Here is a 21,411-nt window from a genome sequence, read left to right on the forward strand (position 1 = left end):
ACTAGCAACTGAGAACCGGAGTGTCTGAGAAATTCCACGCTACTTATTTGCATAGAGAGATAATTTTGAAGAACTTTTTTTGCCACAATTATTCACTACTTCAAAGTTAAGAAATTACAGTAGTCTAACACTTCGATTTAGAATGTTACCTGACTTCCTTTTATTACAAAGCTGTTTCTATTTGATATGTTTACCTACAAGTCAGAAATTTTAAAGGAAACTCCTAAGAAGAGGTGATCAGAACTTTGCATTGTATTTTTACATTTATACATGTACTACCCATGTACTTGGCACTGCACAAGATGGGACTGTGTGAAAACATTAATTATACCAATTAACAAAACTGCAGCACACACATAGTTACAACAGGATGTTAAAGTCAGAATGTATCTGATATGTATTGATTTATAAATTAAATTATTTTTCAGATGTTAAGAATATCACATAAAATGAGTAAGGATAATGTAAAGGGAAACTTTTAACTCAATGTTTTCTAAAAATTCAATATTATTTTAAGGTTGTTTAAAGAAACTGGCTAAAATAAGCAACTGCAAAAGAGTAACAGAAATAGATCCGTAATGACAAAGTTCAAAGCAGTCATCTATGTGGCTAGCATATATAATTATAATATAAAAGTAAGCCTGAACGTTTTCAGTACAGCACAGTATTAAATTTATCAATATAACAGTTGCTGTCATTGTAGTTGGCATACCATCTTATTAGACACACTGTTGATCAAGTGTTATTACAACAAAAAAACCCAAACTGTGCTGCACAGAGTCTTCATTTTTAAGTACCACAATTAAGAACAGAGAAATGCAGTTCATTCATTACAGAACCTTTTCAGGAAGTTGATTTTTTCTAATTCTTATTGTAATTGCATTGTTCTAATCCTGTATTATAAAGGCAGCTGCTTGCCTATCATTTGTACTTTCCTCGTTAATCCTGACTCAGAGAATTAACCTTTAATTACAGCCGTTAAAATTGAAATGAGCCTCTTGTCTGGCTGGGGCTGCCCCCTTCCAGTGCATGAGACTGATGAAAATTTTTAGGGTCAATGAATATGTCCCATGTCATGTCTGATAGATGCTAAAGATGTGAGGAGGTAAATGTTACCTTAGAAAGATGTGGTTGAAATTTTTAAGAGGTAGGTTTTATTGACAAAATAAAACAAAAATACAGCTTAGGTTACCTCTCTCTTCTGTCTGAGTTACATAGCATAACACACATACAGCCACACTCTGTTTTACATACATTACCACACTACATATTTAAAGAATAACTTATGGAATCATCATCATGCATTACACATGCTTGTTTTTAAACACCTAGCACCAACTCTGTTTACAGCAGTCCTATTTTAAGGAGCATAATATATGTATTTTTCATGTTGGAATGAAAAAGCAGCATTACTTTAAATTCTCTCATAGATCTAAGCATTTCATTCTCAAAAAAGTTGGATTAGTTTTATGGACAGTACTGACTTTTAACGGAAGGCAAAAAAAAGATCAAGGGTCTCCTGACAGTAACTTATCTAAAGGAGTTTCGTTTTTGCAATAATACTCCCTGCCCCCGCAATTTAATTTCTATTTTATAAATAGGATTTTAATATTGTAGTTGCAGTTTACTTTGCAATTTTAGCACTTTTATTTTTAAATGCAACATTTGAATATTGGTTTAATGTTTTTCACTCCAAGATAACAAAACAGCAAACCAGCATTGAATCAGGAGTGTTACTGTTAATCAAAGACCTGGTTACTCAGAATACAATTTAATTAATACACAAGTTGCTAAGTATATATTATCTTTATCATTATTACACATTGTATATAATTTATAACATATGTGTAATTTATACATTATATATAAAAGCATAAATAAAAGACATAATCGGGAGAATATCTAGTACTAAACCACACAGTAATCGACTAAATCAATGAGATTATATATAGTAATAATATAATATACCTCTCAGACTGGTCATACTATTATTTGGGGCAGTGTCTTGTATTAGAAACTTGTTTCTGACTCAGAAGAAAGATCATGTTTGAACTTCCAAATTAAATTATCTGATTTATTTAAAAGAAGTTGAAGTTTTGTAATTCTTAAGTGTAGAGCTTGTTAAGTATTAATGCATTTAATAAACATAAGATGGGTATTTTTAAGGCTTGAACACTAATAAACATCACAAATATTGATAAATGGATTTCTAATTAAAGACTAAAGGTGAAATGACACTTTAAAAAATAGTGTCATAGCAGGGATTCTTTTTTTTTCAAGCTATCATTTTTAAAAGTATGTGGAAGCAATTTCTGAAAGGACATTAACACTTTCAAATATTTGATGTAACACATATACTATGTTACCAATTTAAGAAAACCCTCTTACACAGCAAATTTATATAAACACAGAAAAATAAAACTAAGTATGCAGGAGGTCTTTGTTTCATTCCTTCTTCTGTCTTGGCAATGGTTAATACCTGCTGATGAGCAGCTACATTCATTTGTAGATCTCCAAGTGCTTTCCCAAGGTGAGTAAGCATCATTATCCTCATTTTTCAGACGGAAAACTAAAAGATTAAGTTACTTCCTCCAGATCACACAGCCAGTAGTAAGCCAAAAATAGAATTCATTTTCCATATGTAACACCCAGTTCTGTATCCACTGGACCACGCCGCCTTCCCACAAGCATCAGTCACACCTAATCAGCTGCATAGCTGAATTTTGGGCGGCGCTAAAAGAAAGTTGCTTTTTAGCTCTTAAATTTAAGATTACACTTTTTCACTTGCTTCATAGGTACAAACCTTCCCAGGCACCCTACTAACATATAATATTTCTAAAATGTGGTTTCAATTAAGCCTTACACTAGCTACAGATGTTGTAGAACACAGAGTAGGGGAAATTGGAGACAACGCAGACACTTTAAACTGTTCCACATGGAAAAAGCACTATGTTAAGAAACGAGGCTGTAGAGAAAACTACACAGAACTCCAAAAACATCTCTCGTCAGTGTGCAAGTGTGGTCAACAACGCGAACAAGTTATAAGCATGCACAGGGATAGGATACATGTAGACTATCTTGTGGCACACTTCCCCCTTCACCTCTCCCTCAACAAACCTTCCCAATTTCAATCTATATAAAAAGGTGGGCTTCAGAAGAAGTATAGTGAAAACATTTAATGCATAGGAAAAAGCTCTCCTGTGATGAGACACCAAAAGGATAAGACATTCTTATAGCAAGCTGAAAAACAAGAGGGCAAATGGTAAACTATAAAAAATAATAAAATTATATCAAGGATACCATAAGCCTGTGTTATCCTAACACAAAACCACAAAAACATCTGATAGAAGAGATGTGGCTAACATTGAAAACCAATTTAAAAGAAACATCTTTGAGCAAAAAATTTTAGAAGCATCCTAAGAGGGACTGGATATATTTACAGAAATATAAACCTAGTTATTTAAAAAATAATGGTAGCTGGTCAAAATCTTTCTGCGAACATGGGGCAGAAGAGTACCAAGAACCTAGTCAAACCACCACACACAGACTGCTATCACAAGTGCTTGCACCACATCTCTTTGACGACATTTAACAAGTTAATGTTTCTTCTGATATAGCCATTCCTGAGGTAAGAACTCAGAGCTTATATGAATAAATGTATCTAGTTATAGAATAATTACTGCTACCAAAGCTCTGAAAAAATAAAACTCATGAAGTTGAGTGCACACTGATAACTATTTGGAAGAACGACTATTCATTTCTCTACTGCAGGATTTTGCAAATTCTTAAGCACCTTATGATAACTTTTCCTGCAAGCTGCATACCGGACTAGAGCCATGATATAATCCATTATTGCCATCTGTGTGTTCTTGGCACTTCTAAGAAGAGATCCTTCACACAGGAAAAGAATATACTTCAGAGTCAGTCTTAACACTTGCTATAATGGAATCAGAAACAGCCTAAACGGACAAAGCAACCTAGATGATAAGAAAGTTTTTCCCTGTAAAGACTACCTCAACAACTTAGAAATTAAAATACCATTTAAGGTGTTCCCCTATTCTGAAAATATCTCTAGTTGAATATTGAGGGAGTTAATGTTTACTGTTTCTCAAGAAATTCTGTAAGTGTGCTCAATTTGAAATTAAATGTATTTATCACCTGGTTTGACAGGTCTGCAGCTGACCTTGACTTTTGTCAAAAGCTATTATTTCTGCTCTATGCATCACCACTCTAAAGAAGTTCTCAAAGCGAATCTCGGTCAAAAGTTGTATAAGACATGAGACAGAAAACAAGATGATTTACTCCTCTCTTCCTAAACAGTTTCTGTGGAACTCCGAGTAGTAGGAAACAGTAAAAACATATCATTGGTAGTAACTACTACCAAGAGAATACACTGAACGTGCCGAATAAAACCTTAGTAAGTAAAGTGGTACCACTTCTACAATTATACCATAATTCCATATGCACGATAATTAATGGCAACACCAAATTGTTGCATCAAATATTTTTATAAGTACCTCCTCACTACAACAAGAGTTTTGCCCTCTTTTGCTACATGCTTTTATCATGAACTTCTCACATTCACCCTTGAATTTCTCCCCAAATTATCATCTGTTTGGGGCAGGGGAAACAATCTTGTCCCCTCAAATCCTACTCAGCTCAGCCTATACTTCCACACACTTTTTGCCCCATCCAACTGCTGCTACTGTCAGAGCTCATATCCAGCTGTCAATTCTCCCTTGCACTAACACTGTTCCGAATCATAACAAATTTCTTGCTACCAAAGCAGTATTTCTTTCTCACTAATTTTATTTGTAAAAGTATGTGTCATTTTTACCAGTTAATTACCATATGCAGCATACTGAGGGCTCTACACATACAGGAGAGCAGTTGCTTGTACATTTTTACCATCTAAAATCCTAATGAGAAAAGAACAGGTGGTTTAGCTTTTTTTCTCATCAGCTGTGTGATGGGTAAGAACAGATGATCACTCCCCTCTTTGGCTTCTCTCCGATACCATAGCTCTCCTCTTCCTCCTCTCACCGTTCCTGCTCAAAGTATTATTTCCTGCAGCAGGTTAGAACCCTCCCTGTCCTTATGTCATTCATTGGTTTCAGTTCTCTCTTCTCTCACTTTACAACCTCCGTTCAGGGGACAACACCCATTTCCAGTGTTTTCAGATAACCACTTTACACTGACAGCTTGCAGCTTTCTCTTGCCTCCTATTTTTCATTGGCTCCGCACCTTCAAGTATCTTTCAAGCCTGCAAATGTATCCATCTAAAATCCAATCGACTCCAAATGCAGAGTTTCCCTGAGCACTTAGGTCTGACTTCTCTTGTATGCACACCCCGAAAAGCCCCAGAGTAGCCTCTGGTGACCTCAGTTACCTGGTTCGTTTGAGCCACCTGAAGATGGACTACATGTACCAGGGCAGAAGCATGCACAAGGATTTACTATGTTTTGTATCCAGTTGGAAGAACGTTATCCATAAATTACCTGGGAATTTTGTTTTTCCTGGAACAAACTATAATATGCATATGTACGTTTATATGAGGGGGAAATGTGCTATATGTAAACATGAACCATAAAAATAAATGAGCCACAGGACAAGCATCAGGTTGTGCACTGCAGTTTCTATTCAAGGATATTTTGGTTTTTTAGGTTTAAAGAGACTCATACCATTACTGTAAAACCATTCTTGTATTTATGCTTTCTATAATGTTCAGCAGCTATGAATTTGGAGTTATACGTTTTCTAAAAGCTGTATCCAATTACAGTGCTGAATGATTTGAATAATAGACTGCCTGACATATTCCAAGATAAGTGGCTGCTACATTTCTTTGATATTAGGGTCATATACTGTACTTATCTATTTTTACTCCATGCTCTCCATTGCCTAGTAATAAATTAATTTCTCACTGTTAGTTTGGCATGTGCCCTACAGTTAAATTCATTTTCTCTCCCATTGAAGGAAGAAAAAGTTTTCTGAAGTATGACAACTATCCTCCTTATTTTTAGAATTAGTCATCACAGATTAAATTCAAAATACTATTTTAAGAGGGATATCCCCACATAAAGTTTTAAAAGCTGTTTTTGTATTTTCATTTTTAGAAAATTACCTGATGGTGCTGAACGTGTGACAATAGTTATTTAACTACTTGCATGCAAGACTTTTTACAATATATGGATATAATTTGAAAGAACAGGTTTTAACCTTAGCATTTAATTTTTGTTGCTTCCTGGTGCACAAAACTCAAAGGACTCCAGGTAGATCTGCAATTATTATCAATGGCAATGAGAGTTGAGATTAGATCTGAAAACATAATACAGCCGAAAACATGTAATCACTACCCAGGCAGCAACAATTAGTTCTTACGTGATTTGGGTTGTTTCCAGAGCAGGGAGTATGGGAAATGTTCCAGCTTCTTTGCTGGCTATATATTTTACCAGGAACTCAGTAGTAGCAAGAAAGAGGCATTTTGCAGAAGCAACCATTTCATGCAGAACTTCCTCCACTGTTTAGCCTACACCTTCTAGCTGTTTCTATCTAACACCTCTATTTCATTGCAGCTACCTGCTGAAGAAAGGGGAGAAGCAATTCAGCAAACAAATAGTGGCAATCATGAGGAAAGCAAGCATGAATGTGGGAGTGGAACATGTGTTCTTGTACTGTAGATGATGAAAGGACTAAAGACATTGGCAAAAAGGGGGTGCTCTCAAGCATCCGACATTAGTGATTGCTATCTTTAACTTACCCTCAAAGATGATAATTCTGAAGTAAAGCAAAGACACCAGAATCATTCTTAAGCTAACCCAGAGCCAGGAAAACATTGTCTGCTTTTTGAGCTGTCAAAGCCATAAAGGATGGCAAAGAAGCAATTGTGGGATTGCAATCACAGGAACACCACCACAGTTGTAGTTAAACTCAGGCTTGCCACCTAATGCTGCATACTGCACTGCAAAATAACATGGAAGACAATTTCTGGCATTTTCAGACTGTGTGACATGTGAACAACTACACATCAGGTAAAGTGACTGCATGTCTACAGATTGTTACTGCTTTGCTTGAAATTTAAATTGCATCACAATTTTCTTAGATAAGGCTATCCAACACATTATCTGATAGTCTGCCCTTTCAACACCAAATTTTAAAGCCTGTAAACATGAAACTGATTCATTAGCTAAGATCTTTTATGTCTTGAGTCAAATAATTCATGCAGCTCCTTTATACTTTGCAAACATATTGCTCCCAAAGCCAGCACAAAGTACTTTACCTGCAATTATTAAAGTTGCAGTGTAGGTTCTATACACCAGCCTCATTAGAAACAAGGCTAGGCTAAAAAATGCCTGCGCCTCTGGTATTTTTTCTGGTCACTCCCATCCACTTTCACAACGATAAGTATCCTATGCTGTACTGCTGCAATTCCTTATTAAATTGCAAATTTAAACTGGTCACACCTAATGACTAGGAAAAAACCCAACCAAAAAAGAACAACACAAACTACTATCCTTTCCCCCAACAAAGGAATGCCCGCCCTCTACCTCCATGACTTTGCCAACCTTAATTATACCTATAGTTCTGAGATTCCCTAATGAAAAGTGCTACAAAACTGAAAGCGCTAACTGAATGAATCATGACACATACTGATACACCACTGATTGTAAATCTATACCCTTTTGATTTGCACCCAGGGGCTATGATTCGTATACTCATGAAAAATTACTTACAAGGAGCAAAATGTCATAATTGGAGGCATGTATGGTAAACAAACGGGCTGAGGATTAACAGGTATGTGATTTTCTTGTAGTTCATTTTTGATAGTGTAGCAACTAGATGATTTCAAAGATTTGTACAGTTTGAATACTTAATTTGTGAATTAAAGTTTCCCTGAGGCAGAGAAAAAGACAGATTGAAAGAGGTTAAAAAAACCTTGAAAGCATCCTTCTCAGACATGCAATATTCATACTTTTCTCCACATTTCAGAATGTAATTACTACAGATCAAAAAAAAGCTGCAGACTGGCATGTAAACCAGATTTTTATACAAGACCTTTATAGGTGAAAGTACTTTAAAAAAAAATCACTTTAATGACTGCCTCAAAACCACATGAAATGCTTAAATTAAGACATTCCTCCCCCCCCCCCCCCCCCTTTTTAAAGGCTACTTACATCAATGACTGAGGAACTCGACAGACTTAATCCCTCTAGGTCTGCTGTTAAACTTGGGGACAAAACAGCTGCTGTAGGAACTGCCACTGGAGTTGTCACAGGACAGACTAGAATTAAAAAGGAAATAAATTCTTAAAAAATTTAAAACACTGGGAAGGACAATGAGCTATTTTCATTAAGTGTAAAAAAGTAATTATTTTATCCTTGTATATATGTTTCTTAATAGTAAAAGATTATCTTCTCAGACATATAGCCCCAATACTAAAAATAAACAATGAAAATATAAATAAAACTGATATATGTATAGACCACGTTATTCACATTAAAAATATTTTGACCCCCTTTCCCATTTTTTCCTCTATTTTATCCTTCAGTCTGATCCATATTATGCAACACATTTTCATTTACAAGTATTGTGCAAGCTACATATTAATGCAATTCTAACATGTGTTGCATCTATAGAAGTAAACTTGAAGAACAGCACTGCAAAGCATAGCCAAAAACTAGTGCCAGCTCTGCTGTACCCTTCCAAGATTACATTTTAATCTGTTCTTCAAAATTGTGATTTTTAGTATCTTATTGTAAATACAACAATTGGTTCATAGGTTGCACAGATGTTGTACAAGTTACATCCATTGGCACCTGAGAAAATAAGCCCACTTTAAGAGAAAACAAGTCCAGACATGAAAAAATCCTCAAAATGAATGTTTTACATACCAATACATTCTAAATTTCAAAACTATTTCTCAGTTCTAAAACAAACAAAATCACGTATTGTAATAATTATGCTTAAAAATAAGTTGATAGTCTAAGCAATTTTTTGTTGCTGTCAGGAAGCTGGTACGATAAATGAGCAGAACCAATGTTTCAGACATTTAAAATTCATTGAATTAACTGAATTGAATTTATGCCATGGGAAAAACGAGGTTTTAATCAAGATACTTACAATCATCTAAATCTAAGAGAAACACATCTTGTTTATTTGGAGCTTTTCTATCTTGTAGTGTTTTTTCTTCTTTCTGTCAAAATACATGAATATTTAATCTTTTACCATATCAGAAAAGTCTTTAATACTTTTATAAAACAAAGTGGATTTTCTCTGTTGTAAAAGAAAAATGTACTCATTTTCAGGGCTCAGCATTCAGACAATTCACCTAGTGAGAAAGATTTCTTTGTACAGGTAAGCTGAACTCAAACTCCACATTTAAGTTACATTTACTCCTCTGAAGCCCATGTTTTCATTTAATATTAATAATAGTTGCTACTTTTGAAAACTTTTGGTGACAGATCAGACACTTCTGTTGAGACCATTAAAATAGATATAGAAGCATTTTTTTTGAAGAGAAAAGACTTGTGTACTAACATTTCTGTTTCCATATGAAAAACAGGGAAAAATCCATTCAATAGGAAAGTAGTGTTATTTGCACTTATCTAGGAGTTTGTCATCATGCTATTCCTACCCACTCCTAAGCATCCTTTGACTGGATTGGCTGAAGAACTCCTCCTGCCTCTGCTCTCTCTGGCTTACTCAACGGACAGAAGGCTTCATTATTTCAGAGAATTTGTCAACTGCCTTTAGACCTTAAGACATTGCTCACTACCCAGGGTATTGCAAGTAATTTAAACATAGTCTTTCCAGGAGTCACACTCCTGTGAACCTTCTAGTTTACCACTTTCCTTTTCAACAGCACGTGACAGCCAAATACATATATATATTATTCTTTTACCTTTTTAATTAATGAACAGGTCTAAATAAATCAGTAAAACTCCATATGCCCAACTGGGCTTCCATTTCTTGAGCATTTCTTGCAAGCTGTCACAGTGTCTTCAGGCACTCAGGATACAAATTCCTGCAGGAGCTTGGAGTCCTTTCAGAAACTCAGCAGCTACAATCACTTTCTTTGACTATCACCACAGAATAGAATGACCCCTCTTTTCTAAAGGTGCATTCCCTTTCTTCTAGTGTCTCAGCCTCATGGTCAGTTGCAAACTAACAATAATGCCGTGCCTATTTTTTTCCAATTTTGGGAGAAATTCCACAGTTCCCTCCAAAGAACATGGAAGAAACTAGCTACGTTCTCACTATTTGAAGCTGTTGATGTTAATGACTATGAGGCTTGACCTCAGCCAAAGTGACATTGTTCATCATTTTCTTCCAATAAACCCATGGCTCAAATAGACAGTAGTCACTTATGTGATCATTACAGATGTGCTTTAGATATTCTGGGAGGAAAAGAATCTTGTGGACAGAGAATGGAAGCCACTATTTTAAAAATTATTTTTAAATCAACATACTTCAATGGTCCTTATCACTATGGTAATTGAGTGTTCTACTATCACTGATTTATCTGAAACACAAAACTCCTCTGGACAAAGGAAATGCTACAAAATATCTTTAAAATGGCGCTAATGTTATTTCATTCCTTGTATGTCTTGTCCAGAATTAAGTGAGAGACTCTGCTGCAGAACCCACTCTCTTGAGTTCCATTCTGGTCACAACTAACCAGACTTCATTTCTCTCTTTCAGTGTGATTATTGACAAGTCATTAAGCTTCTTTTGGCTATTTTTTTTTTTTTAAATCTGTGAAATAAGGGTAAATAGTATACTTCATAAGCTACACGTTCTACTTGAAGTACTCGTCTATGAAGTGTCAAAGAAACAACCTCATGAAAATTCTTTTAATGAATTCCACGTCTCTTTATAGCACCATTTAGTGAATATTTAGCCCTGAATCAGGGGTTTAGCCGTTATCTGCATCACTTTTACTATAAACTATGTATCACAACTTTTTTGCTAAACTACAAACTATTCGGACACCAGAACATACTAAAAGAGAACACGGTTAAAAAATGCAAGTGTATTTTAAAAAAATATAAATCTCAACTTTCAAACTCTTTCAATCCCTACGCCCACTTATTCGTAAGATACAGCTCTATCTTCAACTATGATTAAGGTTCAAAGGTTATTTTTAGCTAGAGTTCTATATTTGCTAATTATTCCAGTAGAGATGGGATTTCTCCATTCCCTTTTATTATGCAGCCAATTAAAGTCTATAAAAAGTGGCTCACCCACATGAGAGGGTATAGCACAAGGATAAGAATTTTGAATATGCTTCAGTTCTGCCAATGGCAGCATTGGTAAGTCAAGATGTTTAAAAAAATTAGGAATCACAGCCAAGAAATCCTCTTACTGTTAATCTGTTTACTGAAGACAATTAAGATAGGACATCCTATGTCACAAATAACACCAACAGTATGCCTCAGTTTGTTTTTTCTGTTATTTATTTTGTCAATCTAAAGTAGTTACTAAGTACCTATCACAAAGCTTGATATGTAATTTATATGATAAAATGTATTTTTGCACTGATATTATTTTGAATCTACTACCTAATTCATCTTTAAAAATGGGGGAAAAAAATCCTTCAAGAGAATTTATTTCTTATACTTCAAAATAAAATAAAATGGTCCTAATATAAGGCAAAAGTACAGAATCATTACATCAAGGTAATGCATGGTAAGAAAAAATTCTACTGCACACTTCATCAGAATACTGTACTTAAGTACATCAGTTTACTGAAAAAAAACCCAACCAAAATCAAAAAACCAAAACCTATAACATACACCCCCCCCCCCCCCCCCAACCCTACCACTTGGAAGATGTAAAATCAGAAGCTAACTAAATCAAGATAAAGCTAATGTTAAAGTATGATCACTTCTGATTTTCTACTTCAGTCAAGTGTGTCAAGCTTAAGTAAATACTCAGCTACTTGTATGTGCGTGTATGCATGCTATATATACACATAAACACACAAATAATTTCATACTTCTATGTATATTTCTCTATATAGGCATATATATTAATTGTGTGCAATTCTGTACAAAACACCAAAGAAATCTATTTACATGGGTCTTGCCTATTACAAACATGGTTATTTTTTAATTTGGTTTTTCCAAGAAAAGAAAATTGATTGGCTTTCTAGGAATAATAAATAGCCAATGACTGCAACAAACACTACCAACAGATATTTCTATTGAATGAAAAAAGCTTTGCATTCCAAATCAAGACAAAAAAAAAAGGCTCTGACATGTCTAGCATTTCCTTGTAACATAATTTTTCATCTTTTTTCTTAAAACTAAGTCTACAATATAACCCAAACAGTTTTCTACCAAGAGAGCCCACTATGGGAAAAGCAGAATACTAAACAAAGAAGTTAAGCTATATTCCATCAAACATTTCTCCATCTGCAATTCATCTTGGTAATAGAGATAGAACCTGGTAAATGCATATAGGACTTGAAGCAGGAGATTTCTCTTGCTCAATGCATAATTCATGTGCTCCGCCTGCAAAGTGTGTAAAATGAGAATTTCACACCGCAGCATGAGCCATGGAGCTGCAGAGAAAAGGCAGATGAAATCATATTTTGCTGTGCGAATTTTATTTCTTATCCTCCCAATATTTATACAAAACCATCATTGACAATCCAAATGCATTGACAGATCACCCACTGTTTCCATTGTGTTAGCACTTGAAAAGAGATCAGGCAGAAAGATAGACAATTTGTTTTTGTATATTTTTTAAATAGTGGATCAGGTTTTTAACAGCTGAGTGACTGTATTATACTTGTATAAGGAGCTCAACAGTAGCTGATTTTAAAATCCCACTGTAGACACCTTCTTATACATGCATCATCCTCAAATCTGCATTTTAGCTATATAGTATTTATGTTTACAGTATAACATGTATCTGAACACCTCAAACTATCCATATTTCAAAATGATATAAAACACTGCAGTACAAGAGAGTGACTTCTCTATTCACTGCAGCTCAATTACAGTGAGCACAACAGCTTTTTCAAAATGATTCTTCAAGAGAAAAAATATGAAAGCATTAATAATATATTCAGGAAAAATAATCTGAAGTTTTTGTAACCTATTTTAATGCTAGTAAATGCATGGATGTATGCATAAATTAAGCCCCCATATGAGTGTAATCGAACCATTTTTATTACAAAAATTCTGCTGAACATGGCAATGGCACCCAACAAAACATTGAGAATGGTAAACACCACCCAAAACATCAGCTACGTAACATAGTTCATAATGTGTGGCAAACTGAGAAACTATAGAAATAGAGCCTACTAACTACTCCTCTTATCAATATGTGTTTCAGAAAATCTTTTCAGTTTTATTTAAAAGGAAAGGAAATCCTAATGAATCATCTCCCCATATACACTGACCAAATTAAGAACACCCTGGAGCAGAATAATATAAGAAATGGCTTTTCCAATAAAGAACTATCAGAAGAAAAACATGCATTTCGGAGAGCCTGGCTGAAATGGTCTGCTTCCTGGGTGGCCTGACAAAAAGTCAGGAAGGAAGCAGAAAAATTCCAAGATTTTCCTGAAAATAAAATAAACATGGGTGGTTCTTGTAAAATGTACCTCGACACAAGGGCTCTATACAAGACTTTATCTATAATGTTCTTGAAAGTTTGTTAATAATTGGTTTTTTTCTAGCTTGGAAGGTCTTATCTAGGTTATCATCAGCTAGCTTCGCCTATCATCACAGGGCTCAGAACATGTCTCTCTCCAAAAAATCTATTAAGCTAGTTAGCATAAAATACATTATTCTTGCTCCCCGCCCCCCCTATCCAAGTATGCTTCTGAATATAACCAAGTATCAGAAATACCTCAAGTATAAATGCAGGCATCCAACATGGCTTAAATGGAAACTAACTTCATGGTCGTAGAGATTAATATAGTACACTGAAACAGTCCTCTATGTTCAACAGTGTTAAATTAACTTCCCCCCTGCCGCCTTCATATATGACCATTGCTGTTTAGTGTTCATCAGCCATAGCTTATTGCCCTTACAGTAAAGGTGCTAATTTCTTAGTGAAAAAGAATTTAAGGAACATAGACATTTAGCTTTTGCCTAGTGAGCTCTACGCTATGGTTTCAACAATCCCCTTGCTTCTTTTTTTGCTGCCATGCACATAAACCCATTGCTATTTGTTTTAATATTTTTTGTGATGTTTAAAAGCTTTGCAATTTTTCAGTTCTACCTGTTGACTCTGATCAAGTCTTCTGTCAATTGCTTATAAATACTTTTTGTTCCTAACACACTTCTTTTTAGGCGCTTCTTAATCAAGTAAGACTTCAGGACTACTGCAATGTTCCTTCTCTTCTCTTAAAAACCAAAGGCTTGACAATTTTCCATTGACTTCAACAGAACAATCCCAAGCTTCTTGGACATTCCGGTTCTTATATTATTCAGTATATTTGACTTCACACATTCTTGACTGTCATTTTAAAATAGAAAAAGCTGCTTTACGCTAGTAGTCTTTACATACCTGTGAAAGAACCAGAACAGTTTAGGTAACTGTAGTGAAAGAAATCATGAACAATGGCACTGATATCCTGAGAAAAATGGACAAATGCAGCAGAGAGAAGACACTATTGTTTGAATATGGTTTTGCAGTGGCTGCTCAGAACTAAGCAGGTAAGAGTACCTATTACTTTGTGGTGAAAAAATACCGTGCCAATATGAGAAGCTGCAAACTGTTAGATTTAATTCATGTCCCATCTAGTGTCAAAGGAGTTTATTCTGAGAGGATTTAGGTTACATTTGTTGTCCTACCATTTTTTGGCAAGATCCAGTTTGGCTTCTCTACTAGAAAAAACTGTGACACAGGTGTGCTACCCAGTGTGGTATTTGGGCAGGAAACAATGATCAAAGCATGGAAACACACCTCCATTTCTCAAATGCTACAGTCTCATTTCATCTTTTGTTCTACTTGGTAGAAGGGAATAGACTAGAAGTCAAGGTTACAACTCAGAGTTCCTAGGTGGACCTATAAAGTTACAAAACAAAGACCGTGTACAACATAATAAGTTCAAGATTTAAAGAAATAGAGAGCTCTACCTCCACAATTAAAGGAAACACACACTGAAACAGCTTACAAAAGTTACAGTCTTCCCTGTTAACTGTTCAAAACACACCTGTCCACCAGCTTCTACAATTGCATCAAATGCAACAAACAATGTCTGGTTTGACTGTTCAGCAGTCTATACAGGAGTACTGACCGAAATGTCTGGGCTTAATTTAAAATGCATCAGAGCATCACTTAGTTTTCAAAAACACATATCAGTATTAAAATGGAAACTTCTGAACTACAATTCTACCCTTCAATTTTTTAATAAAATATATAGAAAGAAATGCACAGGAACTATTTGATAAGAGAAAAATATCTTTCAGAAATTCTTTTACTCTTCTACCTTAACAGATTTAGCATAAAGTTCCTCATCTATTTGGTTTTTTAAATGAAAGGTAGGTAAACAGAAACCAATTCATGCTATTAGCTTTAGCTCTATAATGCTAGCTTGAGTATAACGAATTTTTAACCTCTTTTTCTTCACCAAGGTAAGCAATTAAAACTTAGCTGACACATGAATGGCTCTGTTGAACACTTCTGCATCTTTACACATTTCTTAATCCAATTTAGAAAAGATGTATTTGAAAGTTTGCTACTTCATAGATGTTGTAAGCAAGCTAAATCAATTTGAAGTAGTGGAACCCTTTATAAGCTTTATTCCTATCAAACACAGGGGGCAATAAAAAGTTGATTACTCTTAAGAATATTAATTCTACTAATCTATGCATACACCTCAAGTATAGATGCATTAGCTGCACTATTCTCAATTTTAACAGGAAATTTTAAACAAAGCTAGTGGTTCTACTAGAATGTCTTCAAAGTCTTAAGAAACAATGTACTAACATTTGTTTCTTGGTTTTGTTTCCTGTCAGACCCAGGTCCTGTAGTAGCTATGCTTTAAGATCCCATTTTAATATAATAATCACCCCAAATCAGGATACTATTTTTGTGAACTACCCATGTACTATGCTTTCATCAGTTCAACAGTAATCTAAAAAAATAATTAGATTCTATTATTTTTCATCTATCTGGAGTTAAAATATAACAGAATTAAAACCAAAATATGCTTTTCGTTCTAAAACATTCTTACTTGCTTAAACTATCAAACTGCTTTGGGATTGGTCTTTTTATGGAAGTTCAAAAGTTTTTTCAGAAATTCTGTTTTTTAGATATCCATAAAACCACTACTCATCTCCATTCCTGCAGAAAGAAACGCATAGAGATGGTTAGATGCATCTTTTCATATTTTATAGGTTTTTTTTTAAAAACATCTTTTACCTTACTAGAGGTAGCATTTCTAGATTTTCCAGACTCAGAGTCACTTTTAGAGTCTGATTCTGCCTCAGAGTCTGAAGAATTTTCTTCTGATGAAGCAGACTCTGTATCAGAGGAATTTGATGGGCTTCTCTTTCCGGAGATCCCCTTTGCTTTCTTTTTAATGTCCTCTGAATCACTACATATTGAAAAAAAAAAATTTAAGAGACGTGTAAAACCACCAAAGGAATCTGCTTAGGCAATATCCTACAATAACATTTCAAAGTTTTATTAGATGAGTTTTAAGTCAGTGTTTCTTCATGATAAAAACTCATCTAAGATGGCAGAAGTAGTCACTTATTTAGGGTACACAAAATTGTTCTATCACATTACACAATAAATCACCACATATAATGTAAACCAGCGAAACAGCTAAACAAAAATGTGAACATATTAAATATTAAAAACCTTATTTCCATGCATCAAGCTTGTGACATTTCAGAAAGAAGTGCAGATGCCCTTTCATATAAAGAAACTTTCAGACTATTCCACCTATGATTAACAGAATCTTGATGGGTTTTAAGATGTTTTTGCAAAGTAATATTGCTTTAAAAAAAAAAAATCAATGCATTGAATTTATTCTTTTGTTAATTCTTCTAAATCAAACTACCTAGAAATAAGACCTATAATATCTATACATTTTTCAACCCATTAAAGAGTTTATACAGAAGAGCGATTACATTCTGACTACTCATACTGAGTACCTTACATCTAATGGACTTCAGAGACACTATTCTTCACACAGTAAAGTTCAGTTCACCCTGGCAATGTTGGGTTATGTTGCTCTGTGCTAACAGCTACTGAATATTATTAAAATTTGCCTTGTTCGCTTCTAATAATACTATAACTACCAATTAGTACATTACCCTTTTGTCTCAAGGGGAGTTACTATCTAGAAATATCGCAGGAAATGAAAATTGTTTTCTAATAGTTATCATGGAGCAGATAAATTAGTATTGCATATAGAAAAAAACCCCTCTGTTCTTGGATCTGGAAGCAACCATTTTATACTTCCAAATCAGGTGTTTCATACACCACCCGATTCAGCTTCCTCCCCAAGACAATAAATTGGTTACTAAAGTACTTGAAGGGTAACAAGGTCAACAATAATTAAACAAATCCAGACCACTCAACTTGAGAGTCCCTTTGGACTTAAATTGTTACACATTTTTCCTTAGCTTTAGAAGAAGTACGAAAGAATGTACTACTCTGCATTCCTGTTTCAGATAGCAATGTTTTTAGAAGGGAAAAGCACAAAGAACAGGAATTGAACAATCTAATGTGGCAGAAAGGAAAATAGTTAGGGCAATGCCTTCCTCCTCCCAAGAACTTCCCAGGACTGAATTGCCTAAATCAAATTTAATCAACATTATTAAAAATCAATATTAACATTTAAGCTATGCTAATAATGCCTACCCATGTAACTGAAGTTGAAATCAACTCCGCAAATTTTAGTCAAAAGCATTTTTTTCTGAAAGCAGCAAACCTGAAGCTTGCAAAGCTAAACATGAAACAAGAGTACACTTCACAAAAAGTCTAATGTAGCACATCTGATTGTTAAAATTATGGTGAAAAAATAGGTACTATCAAAATAACATTTCAATATGACATTTAAAAACTTGTTTGAGGTCAATGAGCTAAACGTGAAAATTCACTAGCGTATACTCTTTAAGGTTTCTTCTTCATGATGTATAACACAGGTACTGACAAAATTATATAAAATTCCTTCACTGCCATTGAACAGAAGCTGTAGTTGCATCAAGAAATAAGTTATTGTGAACCCATTATATAAATGAAGTTGTTTTTCAACAATTTATCTTTAGCTTATCTTTAAAACTCGATTTGAAGATTAAAAATATTACTTTACCATACATCAGCCAGTTTTGATGTGTAATCATTGTTTACCTTACTGCTTAAAATTTCAGATGTTATTCTAATGAAAAGAATTTACTGGTAACTAGCTTTTTAACTTCGCGATGATGAAAAGCCTGTATTAATTTAACCTACAGATTTCATTTGTTCTGAACAGGAAAAACAATATAAATCACTTTTAAAATCATTAAATCTTGACTTAAATTAATAAAGTCATAATTAGGGCATTATGCTGTGTTTGTTATGGAAGTGGCAAGGCGAGCTGCTTTAATTACTGTCTGTAATAAAAGGAGCAGAGTGCGTACTGCGCCCCAATCAGCGCTGTCAGCCACGACTGAGCTGAGCTGCAAACTCATCAAGTGAGCTGGCAGCAGACTATAGAGTAAAGGGCGATCATGTCTGCAGAGGCCACTTGCTGACAGCAGTGGAAGAAACAGATTCATACAATCCAAGGTATTAGCCCCAATTACTCAAAATTTTAATGATACTTTAATACATGATAATGCTGTTGATAATGGGCAATCTTAAAAAGCGCTAACACTTAAATATCTTATGACCGTTTCCCTTCACAGCCCTTGCCTCTAATATTTGGATCATAATCTTTTTAATATAACATTATTTAGAAAAATCAATTGTCTTAGTTACATAATGGCAAAGTGTTGAAGGACTTAATTTTAGCGCTCAGCAAAATTGCTGCAAAAGCTAATTAAGTGTTTCACACAACTGTTTGATCACTTATTCAGCCTCCCAAGGTTACACCAATTTTCAAAAAGCCACCCAAGATTTTACTGAAGTCAGAAATTAATTCTAAACATAAGAGTAGTCTGATTAATGAAAATATGAAGCCAGTTCATATGCTGAGTATTACTGGCATACACTGAAACAGGAGACATCACTCCTTGACCAATACAGCCCCCCCAAAAGCTAATTAAATGCTTCGCAGACTGTTCACAGGGAGATTGCTTTATCAGCTAGTATCACAGAAAATTAAAACCATACAAATGTATACCTACCTTTCAGCAGCAGCTCTAGATATTTTCTTTGCAGTACTTTCTTTGCTGTCTGATTCACTATCACTTGATTCTTCACTGGAAGAGGAACTCCCACTACTCTCATCACTGCTGCCTTCCTCCTTATCTTCCTTCTCACTTTCACTGCCAGAATCGCTCTCTGAAGTAAAAACAACTCTTACAATTTTTTTCTAAATATCTTACATAATTAGTATTTTAAGATCCAATTGAAAGCTTTAGCATTATTTACCCTGTGTGAAAAGCAGGCAAGAAAATAACTTTCCCCTAATGTTTACAAATTTTTGTTGGTTAAAGACCTGTCCTCTTCAGCCTAAAGTATTATACTTTATCAAATTGGAAACCCAATAATAAATTAATTGCATGTGGATTCTTCAAAATTACATAACCCTATCAGGAGTTGGAGATGACCTCAAATTCTCTAATCTATACATCCACTTAACTGCAAGATTATCTTTTCAACCAATTGCTTAATTAGATAATCTGTTCTTGAATACTGATAGTGATGATGATTTAATCACTGATTTAAACAAATTATTCATCCTCTAAATAATCATATAGTTACCAAATATTTAAATATCTGAAGTGAATATATTCTTCTCTTGCTTCAGAGATCATTAATTTCTGTGATACAATTCTTAAGCACTTCTTTTGCATCTTTCCTCAGTTTAGGAATGAGAGGGAAGAAACTCCATATTCAGATTTTAAGGTGCCCCTCTTCCATTCAACTAGATGCTGATAATTCTTTCAAGTCTCTAATGCTAAACATCTGGTGTGCCTAAAGTCTGGACGTGGGAGAATGATGTTCTTCACTACATCTGAACTATATTAACATCTACTGAAATGGCTGTCTTGGGGAACTGCCTATCTGGCATTAAGTGGGAAACTGGTCAAAAGAACCTTTGCTCACTGAACTTGACAGGCAGCTGTCAGTTATCTTCTCCATCACCATCCCCATTATAATAAATAGAAAACATAGTGTAAAACTTGAGAGCAATACTTTAACACAATTTACTGAATAAACCCCATGAAAGACTACACAGTTAAACAAGTTTGGCCATTTATCAACACAACAGCACATGCTATCAAAATGGTACTTCATCAACAACAAATTCCAAAAAACCTTCAAGACTTATGGCTCCCAACAACCAAGCACACAGGCACTCTTCCCGTAAAAAGTTAGGTGCCTTTAGTTTTAATTGGAGTTACAAACTCTCACTATCCTTACTAGACTCAAAGCAAGATAAAAATAGCATGCCAGCTTTTTAAATTGGGAAACAAAGCAAAGTCTAACCCATTTAATGAACACACAAGCCATATCTGTAAAATTAGCTGTTATTGTACAGCTACAGTGAATGTAAAATTCCACCCCCCCTCAGTTTCCTGATTTTATATATAGCTCTGGCTTTTTTTGAATTTTTTTCTGATTCTTTTTAAGTAGTGGCCAGTTCTGAAGATACAGTTCTTCAGGCAGCGGAGATGCAAGTTGCTTTCCAAACACCTACCTGACGCACTGGTACTGCTAGACTCATCTTCCTCCTCTTCTGATTCAGAGTAGAACTTTTCAGTAGGTTTCTCTTTCTTTGTCTTACCTAGAATTCCAGTCCATTCCTTTGCCTGTAAATAAATTTCAACCTAAGTTTACTTTTACAACCAGCAATACAAAAATATACACACAAAAGGGCAAAGAAAAACATTTGCAGTAGTAGTATTAAGCAGTTTCTAAATAAATCCTCTAAGCAAGTCAAGAGAAACTGTTAAACTCTTACTTTACACAATTAGGAGAACTAAAAGTTTTGTACATACCTATAGAAGGTGAGATATGTCTATTAGAGAGTTTAGAAAAAGATTTACTAAGGCAGATTAAAAGCATCAGTAACCATAAATAAATTCCTATACCAAAAGAACTTTAAGTCTGAGAGTTTTATCTCTAGATCCAGCTGAGTTTAGCCTATGACTAGAATGAAGGGTAAATATGGCTAGTCACCACCTTTATCATCCCAAGTTTTAAGGGGAAAACAGATGTGGACCCAATAGACACAGAAGTTCCAGCAGCCACAGAGGAATTATATTTCACTTCCTTTGCAGTTGT

The 21,411-nt window shown here is 34.6% G+C and overlaps 1 protein-coding gene across 5 annotated transcripts in view; it reads right to left on the bottom strand.

Moving 5' to 3' along the window:
* AP3B1 (adaptor related protein complex 3 subunit beta 1) overlaps nucleotides 1-21,411 on the bottom strand; it is a 164,990-nt gene that overhangs the window by 48,379 nt on the left and 95,200 nt on the right. For 2 of the 5 annotated variants that reach the window (XM_030004425.2, XM_030004427.2), the window contains exons 18-22: nucleotides 20,825-20,936; nucleotides 19,305-19,461; nucleotides 16,384-16,558; nucleotides 9,118-9,190; nucleotides 8,172-8,278 (exon numbers count right to left, since the gene is read on the bottom strand). In XM_030004425.2, coding sequence (XP_029860285.1) covers nucleotides 8,172-8,278; nucleotides 9,118-9,190; nucleotides 16,384-16,558; nucleotides 19,305-19,461; nucleotides 20,825-20,936 — 624 coding nt within the window. Of the gene's footprint in view, nucleotides 2,734-5,696; nucleotides 6,849-8,171; nucleotides 8,279-9,117; nucleotides 9,191-16,383; nucleotides 16,559-19,304; nucleotides 19,462-20,824; nucleotides 20,937-21,411 lie in introns of those variants that run through there. The other 3 variants (XM_041120733.1, XM_041120734.1, XM_041120732.1) reach the window with 3 other exon arrangements.

Source organism: Aquila chrysaetos, chromosome Z (genome assembly GCF_900496995.4).
Source record: "Aquila chrysaetos chrysaetos chromosome Z, bAquChr1.4, whole genome shotgun sequence".
NCBI classification, from domain to species: domain Eukaryota; kingdom Metazoa; phylum Chordata; class Aves; order Accipitriformes; family Accipitridae; genus Aquila; species Aquila chrysaetos.